The 14,165-nt window shown below is 46.8% G+C and overlaps 1 protein-coding gene across 1 annotated transcript in view; it reads right to left on the bottom strand.

The window, feature by feature from the left end:
* The window catches only part of Myo5b (myosin VB), a 307,445-nt gene that overhangs the window by 100,904 nt on the left and 192,376 nt on the right, over positions 1-14,165 (bottom strand). Inside the window, exons 11-14 of the mRNA XM_071602835.1 lie at positions 9,751-9,832; positions 9,061-9,201; positions 1,475-1,597; positions 533-616 (exon numbers count right to left, since the gene is read on the bottom strand). Coding sequence (XP_071458936.1) covers positions 533-616; positions 1,475-1,597; positions 9,061-9,201; positions 9,751-9,832 — 430 coding nt within the window. The remainder of the gene's footprint in view (positions 1-532; positions 617-1,474; positions 1,598-9,060; positions 9,202-9,750; positions 9,833-14,165) is intronic.

The raw sequence follows: 14,165 nt of genomic DNA, 5'->3' as shown, positions 1-14,165 counted from the left end.
AGTAGATTTAAATATCTTAAGCCTCAGCTCATATTCCATTAAGTTTTTGCCTAGAGAGAGGTTCTGCAGACTACTGGACAAAAATGGAATACACAAATAGAGGGACATGAAGGAGTTTAGATAATCTCACATCTGCAGGTAGGAGATGGAGGACAGTAAAGTTTTCACCATTACACTCACCATTGTCCCTCATTGCCATCTTCCCTGCACCTTCCCATGTCCTTCCCTCTGCAGGTTTCTTCCTCTGGGCTCTGCCCCACCACTACACACCCTGCTTTCTTCCCTCCACTAGGCCACAGTCAAATGTCTTCCAACTGAAATAACCAATGAGCCCCTTCACCTGACCCAACATCACTGCCTTCCTGTACTCCACAGGGGTCCGACACCAGCCGCCCATCCCAGATCTGGCCATGGGCATCCTTGTTCCGATCCCCATTCTCTTCAGTGCTGGGGATCAACCCAGCAGCCTGTGCATGCTATCCAAGCGCTCTACTACTGGGCTACCTTTGGCCCCATACCCAGTGCTCTTTACCTTGCTGGCCTTCAGGATGTTGATCTGCTCTTCATACACTGTGTCCCTGTTTTTCTCCAGAAAACCATCTGAGAGGTACTCCACCTGGGCCGCAAGGCAAGGAGAAACAAGCATCAGGGCTTCAGTCTGACCAGGCCCCCACAGTTTCGTGAGTACTTTCATCTCATCCACGTAGCATGTTCTAAAAAGAGCTGTGAGTAGCTGGGAAATCCACACAAGTTCCTGTTTAAAATGCAAATGCCATAAGCCATCAGGATTTACAGAGTGAAGCTAGTACTCATTTTGTGCAAGAAAATATTTTCTTAAACGGAAATCCCAATAACAGAAGGCCTCTTCAGGGCTCTGAATGCAGCTTCCAAGCCACGCAGTGGACTGAGCCATGTGCATTTTAACAAGACGCTAGGTGATAGACAATCTGAGAATTAAGCAACCCATTTAGAAAAGTTCTGTGTCCACACCCATCACTAGGAGAGGAGCCCTGTCCCATGTAAGAAGGCAAACCACATGCTACCCTTCTGTTTTCAAGCCTCTTTTCCTCTCAAGCTCTGGGACGGAGGGATCTTAACAGCTCTACAGGCTGCGCTCTTCCCAGAACGGCTCTCAATAGCACTGATGACGCATCTGACCAGCAACTGCCACAGCCCAGGAGCTTGAGCCATGTCTCAGCAGTCTGGCATACCAGAGATGGGGCAGGGTGTGGAAGGAAGGGTGCCCGGGAACCTACCTGACACCTCGGGCCACTTGGTGATCCTACATAATCACTAATTCAGACTGGCATGAATTGATAAACAGAGAAGACCAACAGTCAAGGTCATGAGTATACATATATCCCAACTTTCACTCCATAGCCACCTTCACAAAGGACAGCTCGCTTAGCCTAAAAACCCCACTCTGCCTAAAGTGGGGATAAGAGAGTACAAAGCTGGCAAAGAGGACAGCCACCTTATCTGCGAAGTGGACCACAATGAAGGCCGTGTTGGACATGCGGGGCTTCTGGAAGTGCTGGCTGCTGGAGTGCCGGTCGTAGAGCTTCTGCGCCCAGTTCTGGTCAGTTCCTTTGGGGACCTGCAGAGCCACAGCACAGAACAGAGGTTTTTGTGAAAAGGAAAGCAAAGAGCCACTGCAGAGGGACAGTCTGTCAGCACTTTGGCTCTGTGAAGTGGATTCAGTCCTCAAACCGGGACCTTTACTGGACCGTGGAAAGAATAAGTGTACCATGGGCGTTGAGGAGACCCTTAACCCAGCATGTGGGGCTGGCCCCCATGGGAGCATGCTGAGCCTCAAAGGACCTGCTGTTTGGCTGAAGCAGGAAGTACAAAGAGGCTGAGGATGGAGGCAGAGTCACTATGAAGCCACCAGAAGATGCCTCTTCCTGCAGTGTCATGAACACGCCCCTGTCCTCCAGCTCACTCAGGGGAGCCTACTCCTAAGCCCATCCAAGTACCAGCTTCCAGACTCGGCCCATTGCTCTATCCCGACTTTGCATCTCTCTTCTTTGGAATTCCTCACAATTGAGCTCTAACACACATCATCTAATTGGTTTCTGGGTATTGTCATTACACATAAACCACAGTTGGGTTCTACTCCTGCCAAGTGCCTAGTGCTTGAACTGCTTGGGACAATCTCTGCCTCCTCACAAATATCAATTCAGACTTAGAGGTTTCCCTACATTAAGAATTCTGAAGGGCAGCCCCTCTTAAAATCTGTATGGATAGCTTCAAAAGTAAACAAGCATCTTGCTTCATTGAAAACATAAAAAAACACCATAACCACCATTCAAATTGTCAAAGATGACAGCAATTTATCCAGTGGGAAGGGCCTCCCTCCTGTCATCCTCGACACCCATGGTCAGAACTGGTGCAGTCCTCAGTTAGGGGTTAACTGATTTGCCCTTCGTTAGTTTAGATTGCACATTTGGATCAGACAGGGTTTGAAGGTGACCCTTGTAGCAACCATTTAAAAAGGGCTTTGCTAATAAAATTTGTGCCCTAAGGAAAATGCTTACGTACTTGGGAACAAACTTCTTTAATCCTTTGTAAGCAAACATTTTTCTCAAGATTCAACGTGGAGCAACTAGTCTTGAATCCCCAGTGCTACGCGCCATTGGGAATTCAAGGAAAGAAAATGCTTTCTTGAAAGAAGCTATTAATTGTGTTGGGCAAACAGTAAAATATATTTAATTCAGCATTTTCTATATATACACTATTTTATATTTGTCTCCAAGTGTTCTGTGTTTAGAACCACCAGGTGTGGGGAAAGGAGGGGTCAGCCTGGTGGGCTGTCAGGACCAAACAGGCCAGAGAGTGTGAGACTGGGAAAAGCAGACCATGAGCAGAAGCTCCACCTAAGCCAACACTGATATCTTTTAGCAACAATCACCTAAAAAAAAAAAAAAAAAAAAATTGAACTTCCATGAGAAGACTCTGCAATCGATCCTACATAATCACTAATTCAGACTGGCCTGAATTGATAAGCAGAGAAGACCAACAGTCAAGGTCATGTGTATACATAGATCCCAACTTTCACTCCATAGCCACCTTCAACTAAAAATAGGAACCAGCAAAAATTCAAAACAATTAAGATTCTTAGATAAGTGCTTTGGGCCTTGGCTAGTATTATTTGTCATGAAGCTTGCTACACATTTTGGATTCATCAATGCATTGAATCCTTACATTATATATACACATACTTTAGGGATAAACTGAGGCTGAGAGGTTAATTAGCCCAAGGTCACTCAGCTGAGGAGAAGCCCCAAGCCAGGATGGGCTGGCTGTGGGGCATGTGTTTTTTGCCACTCTGCTTTTCAGCCTGACAATAGAGTTCAAGGCAGTCATGAAGGCAGGTTTGAGTGGAAGGCGGCACTAATCTCCAGGATTCTTTCCATGAAAGTAGATTTTAATCAGCCATAGGAAAAAGAGAATCTTGCATTTTGACCAATGTGGATGATGGCTATCAGAAGCTCTGGAATTTGCAGCTGCATCAAGTCATTTAGAAAGAAATCCGCACATGACCTCATATCAGCTTCTTGACACTCAAAGTGTGGAGAGAACCCTGGACCAGCTGTCCTCAGGTCTAAACTCTGCCAGTATGGTGCTGGCCCCCACCCCCCAACAATGGAACATCAAAAAGTGAAGGTGGCTGGGGATATAGCTCAGTTGGTAGAGTGCTTGCCTCACATGCACAAGGCCCTGGGTTTAATCCCAAGTGCGCGCACACACAAAAAAAGTGAAGGTCCCATTTATATGAAATACCCCAAACAGGCAAATTCAAGGAGACAGCCGGAAGTGTGGGCAATGGCTGCTAATGGTTTCTTTCTGGGGTAATGAAGATACCCTGGCATTGACTGTGGAAGGGATGGTTGCACAGCTCTGTGAATAAACCAAAAAACACTGGACTGTACACTTTAAATGGATAAACTGTGTGGCATGATATGCGTTATCTCTCAACAAGGCCATTTACAAAACAAACCAAGTTTACTCTTTGTTATTAAAATAGGAAAAAAAAAAAAAAAACAGGGTTGGGGATGAAAGCCCTTGGGTTCCCTAAACTCTTCTTCCACCAGTAGTATTTGATCATATCCTATGGCCAAGGACCATTTCCCCCACCCCCCCACAATGGAACCTTGAGCAGAAACTATTCTATCGTATCACCTGGGGCCAGCATCTTCCCCAACAGATAGTAGATGAGTGCTGAGGACCTCACAGCCCATTATTCATCTGTTTTATATCCCTATCCTCCTGGGCCACTGCCACCAATGACTGCCTCCCCCACCACTTTCTCATTCCATCCCGTACCTCTCATCTCCTGGCACCTCCTACTCCTGCAGACCTCTCATCTCACCACTGCATCACAGGACCTCTGGATCCTCAGGCTCTTTGAGGAGAATTTCTGCTCCCTCCTGGCCATCACAGAAGCCCAGCTGGGTCCAGGACTCTGCAGTTCTAATAACTCTCTGAGGAGGAGGTGACTCCCTCCCTCTGCACCCTGCAGGCAGCCTCCCAATACCACACCCCACCCCATGCTCCGCAGAGCACCAAATGCAGAGAGCTCAAGCATCCCTCAACTCCATCTCCTCACCCCGAGGCTGGAACAAGCCACACATCAACTCACCCTCCCTTCACCAACACTGCTGCCAGAAACTAGGACCAGGCTTCACTGAGACTCACTTCTGGGGATTAAGATGCTGCTCCCACATCCAAGCAGGGAGATGACCTTGATGACCCCTCAATCTCATTTACAGTCCTTGACCTCAGCAAACACCTGTGCACTCAGATATTCTCGTGCCTGCTTTTTCCATCCTCCGCAGTTTCTGACCTACCTCCTCTAGGCACGTTCCCCGTTTCCTTCTTCACAGGGAAATGGAGGTTGTCAAGCAGGAAATCACAATCTCCTGCTCAAACATCCAGAAGCACATCTGCATCCATAGCCTCCCCACCCTCCTGCCCTGCAGGCCAGCATCCCACCCACCTCTGCCTACAGCTCCTCTCAGCCAGGCCTCTAGGAAGGAGGTCAAAGCCTCCATCTTCACATCCTCACCTTCAATTACTGAAGGTTGGCCTCTGTCTGACAAATCCCTTGGGATGGCTCATTCCAAGACACTGGAGGTGGCTTTTTTACTGCCAAGTTCCTCAAAGCCCTGTCCTCCCAGGAAGTTCACATCTTCTGCCTCCTTGCCCCAGGCTCCTCCTCCATCTTCACTTAGGGGAGCTTTGGGGCCATTGAAGAAACCCTGAACCCTTGATCTGGACAGAGTAAATGTCCTTGACAACAAGCTGTCCCTGGATGAGCAAACAAGGCAGTGCAGTGGCCCCACTGCCTTTAGCCTGATGTCACTGTGGAGTCATAAAAATGGTACAATAGCTTCTTCAGGCGGGGCTGGACTGGGCTCCATGAAATGGAAGAATCCTAGTCTCACAGGGCAGAGAGGGAAGAGCCTGCCTCCCCTATTGGATCTGCTTTTGGGGACCCCCCCCCCAAACACACACCTCTCTGGCCTGCGGCAGCAATCTGCACTTTTACTCATCACCATTGCTCCCAGAGCTTAAGGTATTTCCAGAAGATTCCTGCTAAAATGCAAATATGTCACCCATGAGGAAAGCAAGCACTAAAGTCTCATATCCTAACAGCACACACTAGCTTGTCCCCCATAGAGGGAGGAGACAATGGACAGGATAGTGGAGGGCAGGAAATACCCAGTCTGAATCCATTTAGGAGAGGACCTCGAGGCAGCCTTAAAGTGCATCCCATTGGTGCAGGTGAGTTGTGCTCACAGCAGCCTGGAAATGAGCATTTCCTGGGAGCACACACCCCCTTTTCTGCCTCCCCCCCTTGGACAACTGAGGGACAGCTGTGGTTTGTGACTTGCTCGAGGTCTCATTGCTAAGCTGAAGATGCTGGTTTTATTTCTGGTGAAGGAACCCAAGTGCCTTCATGTTCTGGTCCCTATGCCTCCCTGCAGGTCCTGGCACACGTCACAGGCCTGGGGAGGACCTGTGAGCTGCCCCTTGAAGTCTGCAGCCAGCTCATGTCCACTGAAGCCCCAGCTCAGACCTGGCCCCTGCTCATCTCCTCCAGAGTGATTTTTATGTGGGTGGCTTCACACTACCAGTCCAACCCTCACTTGGCTTAGTGCTGTCACCCAGGGGCCAGAGAACTCGATTCTTTAAGTGTGACCTCATTCTCATTCTGCAGAGGATCTTAGGAGGAAGAAAGGGACCTGTCTAAAGTGGCTCTTAGTCAAACAGGATCAGTCCTGAGAGAAGCCAAGTTTCCCAGCTGTGACCAATTCCACGGGAAATCCTCACCTGCTCAGGCTCACAGCCATGGCACTTCCAGAAGGGCCCAGCAGGCCCACTGCCTTTTAAAAGTCACTTAATACAGTACAGTTTCCATACAGTAAAATGCTTGCTTTTAAAGGGTTCAACTGCATGAGTTTTGACAAATACAATAACATCTGCTGGCTTTAAAGCCACCTGTTACTAGAAGCTGCATCAGATTATTCTCCATCATCCAGAATTCCCAGAGCAATTAAATCTGGTACTTTTTTGTCTCCCTCATCATGGGCTTTTGTCTCATTCCTTTATTTGGTGTTCATCTCATCTCTCTAGCAACACAGGTGACCGTGGTCACCAGTGAGGTTAAATGTGTCACATCCACAGTACTCTATCCAGCATCCCGACACTCCAAGCTCCCACCAGCTCCGTGAGGAGGAAATGTAGGCTTTCTGCAAACCGTCCAAGCAGCCTCAGGTAGATCAGAGTGGCTGTAGAGCTCAGGGCCAGGCACCCAAACTGCCCTTAATGCTATTCAGCTGTGACTCTGCTCTCCTTGGACTGTGGTCCAGACCCCTTCCACAGACTCCAAATGCTGGCCCTGCATGCAGACTTCCTAGTCCCCCGGCTCACTGGAGCCTAGGGCCTCCCAACATGATCTCATCATTCTTCCCTAAGATCCCTTCCCTCCTCTCCCATGAGCTTTTCCCTCCCAATGAGACATCTAGTAGCTGTGCAAAACATTTTGGTGTTTGCTGAAAAACAGTGGCAAGAATTTGAAATACAGGCTTATTTTCCTTTCCCAACATGATGCCCCAGGTGGCACGGATGCAGAAAGGAAACAAGATAGGAGGGTGAGGGTGCCCTTTGGACATATCCCGTGCTGCAGTGCAGAAGTCTGGGTGCTGTACACGGCCTGGACTGTGGGCCTATTTTCCTGAACCACTGCTGTTCCCACCAACTGCTGCCTACTCACCCCACTCCCAGAAGCCGCTGTTTCCAGCCCAGCACTGCTCCAGCCTTTCCAGGGGCTTGTGTCCCACCTTTGGACAGCAGTCTGAGGTTTCTGTCCATCTGACACCACACCTGTCTGTGCACTGGGGACAGTATTCCCACTGCCCTGGTTTAACACTCCCATCAGATCTTCAAAGGATAAACCAAAGCAAACCCACTAGAGCTTGCAGTAGGGGCAGGGTAAATCTTTAGGCAGCTGCTAAGTTGCAGAACAGGCCATCCTGAAGCCCTGATTTTGGTGAGAGGCTGTGAGTAAATGGGGAGACCATGCCCTGGGGCCTGCTTCATTAAACTCTTCATCACAGAACCAGGTCCACCCGTATAGGGGTAACTGCCCTCAGTTGTGCACGACTTTCACCTTCACCATAAGGGAAGAGAGTTGAGAGCTGGAAATGGCCTAAAGCAAGGCTGAAGAGCTACCTCGGCCCAGTACCCCCAGAGGCCTGGGCTGGACACAGGACCCCGGGATGCCTTTGGGTTGGAGGTGTGGAGCTGGAGGAGATGGCCACTGACAGGAATCTCCAGAGAGACTGAGGAAGGGAGCATGCTCCTGGCCGAGCTTAGGAAGAGGGCTGTTGGTAGGGGACACTGAACCAGGAGAGTCTGTGAGCATCAACAGCAGGAGGGAAACAGGAGGGCCTGAGCTGTGACTCCAGCCATTCAGTCAGTGCCACTCAATCCAGGGACAATTGTTCTACCTTAATCGCAACTCTCAGGTTGGGTGAACCCAGACAAACACCTGACATACTGAGAAATGATCCCTGCTTTGACACTGACAATAGAGCCCACATCTCCAGAGAGATGCTGGAAAACGATAGGGGATAAGAATATGCCAGCTGTAGGGGTCAGTATGTCTTACACTGACTTCTACCATTTTGTTTATCTTTCAATTTCAAAGGTGAGGAAATGAGGAGCGCTCCTCTGGAAGGTCAGCTCCTCCTCCAATTACTGAGGCACACTCCTTCCTTCATGGTAAAGATGTCGAGGACCAGAACGTCCAAGCAGTGGGGTTCTTCCTGTTCCATTCCAAGCCCCATGTGGCTTCCACATCTTTCAATTAGTTTTCATCACTGGGAGGAGGAGTATGTATCTACCTCCTTATCAATCAAGCACAAAACTGGAAGAAATCCAGATCATCAAATCCAACCCCCATCTATTCAAAGCAGGAACTAGAAGCCAAAGAAATAAGGCAAGTGATAAAAGTCAGGTCACCTTACTCTGTTCCCAAAGTTGCCAGGTGCTCTACCTGCTGGTGACAACTTTTCCCCCAAAACTGGACAGAGTAAACTTAATCACATGGGGCTATCTAAGGATCTGGCCTGATACTACATCATGCAAAGCTATCACTCACAAGCCATATTAACACCTTAAAGATCAAACTGCCTTTTATGTCCTTACTCTTTGGGCACACCTGTCTAGATTTGGAGTTTTTCCCTTGGCATCTAGGACATCTGAGGCACCAAATCCTGTTGAAGGCCACAGCCGAGTCGGGATGCTGGGCAAAATCCATACCACCACATCACACTATTCTCTACCACCTACTGTGTTTACCATGGTGGTGACACCCACTAGTCACATGCAGAATGGATATGAACACTTTTTCTAGAACACTAAGACCAGATAAATTACCCATTACAGTACAGTGTTAAGATCTCACATGCTCCCTTATCCCACACAACTGACCTCTGACCCATGCCTCAAGTCTAGAATTGAGCCAGTTCGATGACAGCACATCAGTTTTACCTTACATTCTTCATCCAAGAGGTCCAAGATACCCAACTTAGCCTCTATGAGGTCGATGCAAGGTTGGTTATCATAAAAGTCAATCAAGGTCCAAGGGATCTGCTCCTTCATATATTCTTCTTGCTCCAGTTTGAACACATGCTAGGCCAAGAAGTAAAAGGTCAAGGTGAGCAAAATGAAGACACACCTTGACATGAATCTCCCTTAAACACTCAGGTGAGTTCTGGTTCCTAGAAAATGGCAGGTCACTGCCAGAAAAGGTTGGGGCACTAAGTCACAGTCATGACTGCAAAACAGAAAAGTTCGATGATTTCCCACAGAGAAATGTGACACCTACTGTAGGATAGTTAAATGATCAGTTGTGTCGCTACCCAACCAATCACAAGAAGTCACCCATACCTAGCCTGCATTTTCTTAAATGCTCTAGAAGCCCAGGATCAGAGGAGTGGGAATCAAAGCTAAGGAGACAAACATCAACTGTCAAAAGCTTCCCACGTCACCTCCACCCTGCAGGAGTGCACAGCCACTTTGGAAAGCTGGGGGTTCCTCCAGGAAATCAAGAGGAGATCAGGGCACTGCTGGGACCCACTGACCTCAGATGGAAAAGAAGCGATTTGGGCTTTGCTCCAGAATAACAGCCAGGCCTCTGCCATCCCCAGCCCTGGCCCCCTGCTATTGAACCCCACTTACCGAGTTGAACTGCTGCTGGAGTTTCTCATTGGCATAGTTGATACAAAACTGCTCGAAGCTGTTGACCTCAAAAGTTTCAAACCTGCAGAAGAGAAAGTGGTAAATACAAAGGAAAAAGACACCTCTGTTTATGGGAAAAAAAAAAAAAAATTCACCAGGAATTCAACAAGATTACCCTCACCATCTATACCATGCCAGTTCAACCCTAAGGCCAGCACTGAATTCCCATTTCTGCTTCAAGGCTCAGAGGTCACTGCTAGAGACATCAGCACTACAGGGAACTTCCATAAGTTAGGGAAACTAGACAGCTATTTCCATAACTAGAAAAATACTGATAGTGGGAAAATTTAGGGAAAGCAGACATAAAACTGAGTTTAATTCCTAGCATCCCCCATCCACCTCAAAAAAAAAAAAAATAACAGAGGAGCTGAGGACAAGGAAAAGTTCCCAGAAGGGGAGGTTTTTGAGACACTGTGGGAGGGACAGACAGTGATACCACCAATAGGGGCCTGAGGCACAGGCCCATGCAGCCTACGGCATTATGTCTCCACCCCTCCCCATTCCTCAATATCAAATTCTCTCAATGTTAAGACAGTGTCTTCCCCAAGTACTACTTTCAAACAGAAATGCTCATATGCTTCCCCAGATGAGGTTAGTGATGATGGTGGCGGGGAGATGGCAATCGATACAGAGGGACCACCAAAAATAGATTCATCACCCAACAGGCCTGAGTCAGTGCCTACAAAGCTTTAGGCTTCCCACGCCCACCTCCCCACTAAGGTATAAGACACGGATAAGCAGGAAGTCATCTCGAGATCAAAGAAGTCAACTGGTTGGAGACAACCGCATTAAAGTACAGCCTTTGGCCATGCCTGTGTGGGAGAAATAATTCTAGGTTAATAAAACAAGATCAAAGACGCAAGTCCATGCTAGGATGAAGGAGGCCACCTCTGTGTGATCCAGAGCAGGCAGAAAAGTGCCGTGTCGCTCAGTCATTATCCTGGAGTGCGGCCCTCCCAGCCCACGGGATAGTCCTACAGACTGAATTATGTCATTTAGAACCTCATTCCCTCCTCCCCACCATCCCAAGAAAGACTACTAATGATAGTCGAGACCAAAGGAGATTTAATAAAATCCAAAGATTAAAAAAAGCCACCCCAGCAATTGGCTCAATAGCGGCAACGGGACGTGCTGGCAGAGGTCCTCCTGAGCTCCAGATTAAAAAAAAAAAAGATTTAAATATTGCTCATTTAAGGTTTACATTGGTTGTACTCCATGAAGAACATTCTCATTAATTTGAGATGGCTGAAATTAGCTCATAATATTGCTATTTCTAAGATATTATCTGGTAACCATTCCTCCGCCATCTAGTGTAATTGCTGCAATGCCGGAGGGCCAGAGATAGATGAGGAGGGGCTCAGGGAGCTTGGAATATGACTAAGAGGACTGAGCTCAGAAAGCCCCAGTGAGGGAGACAGGGCAACTTCCTCTCTGCCATGAAATTATATTTGGAGTAATCCTTCCCATCCACAGATGACTTTTTAAAATAATCACAGTGGACCAATTTATAATTCACAGCATTAAAATGTCACAAGGAAATTTATATACTAGAGAAATTGGATTTCCCTTGTAAGATCAATGTGGAGAACATATAGACCAGAATCCGTGGGTGAGGGAAGTTCAAAACATAAGACCAGGATGTGGCATCTACACGGCTGGAGGGACAAGGATCACCCTGCTTTTGTTTCTTTCTATCTTTAAAATATCAGTTGAAAAGTCAACAATTTCCTTCTCATTGTACTGCAATTTTCAGTGTAGCCAAGGCCCAAACACCTCTAAAAATGACACCTTAACTGTTGCAAAGTGCAGTTAAGATGTTGACTAGCCACCCGGAGTTAATTATTCCCCTCCGTGAATCCCCAGCTCCAGAACCTGGGCAGTCAGCAGTGAGACAGCGTGAAGCTTCCGGGTGGGGCAGAAGAGCTGTCCCAGAAGAGCGCAGGGCAAAGGAACCAAAGCTCAGCCTATCCAGGTTCCAAAGAGCACTCCCTAGCATTTTGCCTTTGGTAGAATGTAAACACATGGAACACAGGATTCACAGGGGAGGACTTCCACCAAAGGATAAAAGTCATGCAGGAAAAATGACAGGGAAATTGACTCTAGACTAGCCGGTAAAAACTGGACCTCGGTGTACTGGGACCAGAGAGGTGATCCAAACATCCCTGCAAGGTTCCTTTCCATCCAGAAGCTCATAATCCTCACAGGGGACCTTGCAGGATATTAGTGAGCTTTCCTCAAACTTGGGTTGTTGGTTGCACCTTCAAACAGGAGGACTTAAATTCTACCCATGTACTTCTTTCTGAGCCCATATGTCCCCTCCCCACAAGAGACAGAAAGAACACAGTTCAAGGGACCACTCACACCCAAGGCCAAGAATAATTGGTCTTTTCAAGGACCTCCATCTGCCCCATTTGCCACGTGCTTCTAATTCTTGGCCCCTCTTTATTCCTGGAGCTCTGAAGTGGGAGAGGAAAATGCCTACGCTCTGGTCATCCTCTCCCAGCCAACTGTTCCAAGAACTGAGACCTGCAAAGAACAGCAAGTCATGATTCTTGCTGGAAAAAGCAACTGGGAAGATAGGAAGCCAGCATATGAGAACCTCTTGATAGAGTCTAAACTTTATTTGCTTTAGGCTTTTAGAGGCAATCGAGGTTGTGGGAGGAGTTGCCGGCATGAACAAGAAAATGGAACTTAATCTGAGCCTTAGAAGCATGAAGGAGGGCCGCATTCCAAAGGGTTGGCTGCCTCAGAGAAACTCGGAAGGCTGAGATTGTTTTGGAGCACTTTGAGTTTTAAGGCTCCCCTCCAAGGCCGAGAGAGTGTCCTGGGTGAATCCAATAGTTTAAATAACACTAGGATCAGCCATGATGTTCACCCTGAAAAAGAAAATCCCAGAGAGCTTCTCGGCCACTGTCCATGGGTTAGAGGGCAAAGACGGTCACTGAACTTCTTCCCCTGTATTTCCTTTGACACTTTTTCATGCTGACCAGGGAGAAGCTAGGTGACCCTTTTCTGAAAAACTATACTGGGGCTATAAAATTATCTGTAAGTTTGTTTTGGACAATAGAACCAAGAAAACAATGCAAACCAAAGAAAGAATATTTTCTTCCATCAAAATGAAGACCAACAGTGAATCTAAGCAATTTACTTACAATACATCCTTAGTCAATCTATGGAATGGAAAATACTTACAAGTCTTTTTTCAGTAACAGGCTGATATCCAGAATATGCAGAAAACTCATAATACTCAACAAGAACCACCTAATTTTGAAAATGGGCAAAATAACTTGAGTAGATAGTTCTTCATATTAGATATAGAAATAGCCAAGAGGTACAAGATAACTAACATCATTACTCACTAGAAAAAAGGCAAATCAAACCACCGTTGCATACTACCTCACCCCATTAGGGTGACTACTAGGCAAAGAAATCCAGAAAATAACTGGTGCTGGTGACGATTGTTGACTTTTCAACTGATATTGTAAAATCCTTCTGTACAGTTGGGTATGTTAAATGGTGGAATCATTATGGAAAACAATATGGAAATGGCTCAAATTAGTAAAAGCAGAATTGCCATGTAACTCAGCAATCCAACTTGTAGGTATACATCGAGCAGAATTAAATCAGGACCCTGATGAGATTTTTGCACACCCAGGTTCCCTACAGCATTATTTACAAAAGCCTAGAGATGTGAACAATCCAAATGTCCAACAGTGAAAGAATGAATACACAAACTGTTACCAAAAAATGGGAAATCATTCAGCCTTTACAAATAAAGCCTGTCACATACTACAACATGGATGAACCTGGAGGACACTGTGCTAAGTGAAACCAATCACTAAGAAAAATACAAGGTAATCTCACATGCGATATCCAAAATAGTCAAACAGAGGAGAATGATGGCTGCCAGAGGACTGGGAAAGGGAGAAATGAATTGTTTTGTGGGTACAGAGCTTTAGCTGGGCAAAACAAAAATTTGGGGGAACTTCCCCAACAATGTGAATAAACTTAATAGTGCTGAACTATACAATTAAAAAATGTTTAAGATAGTCAATTTTATGTTTACAATTATATTTTTAAAAATATTAAAAAGCACTAAATAAGCTGGGTGGATATCGTGGCTCACACCTGTAATCCCAGCAACTTGGGAGGCTGAGGCAGGAGGATCATGAGTTCACCCGGCCTCCGCAACTTACTGAGGTCCTAAGTACTTAGGGAGACCAGTCTCAAAAAACAAAAGGCTTGGAATATGACTCAGTGGTTAATTGACCCTGGGTTCAATCCCCAATCCCCCCCCCCCAAAAGTTGGATATTACTTTTGCATTGTGAAGTACATGATAAAATAACACATGACA

Source organism: Marmota flaviventris, chromosome 16 (genome assembly GCF_047511675.1).
Source record: "Marmota flaviventris isolate mMarFla1 chromosome 16, mMarFla1.hap1, whole genome shotgun sequence".
Taxonomy (NCBI): Eukaryota; Metazoa; Chordata; class Mammalia; order Rodentia; family Sciuridae; genus Marmota; species Marmota flaviventris.
The sequence above is the reverse complement of the archived record's forward strand: the minus strand, read 5'-3'. Positions and strand labels throughout refer to the sequence as shown.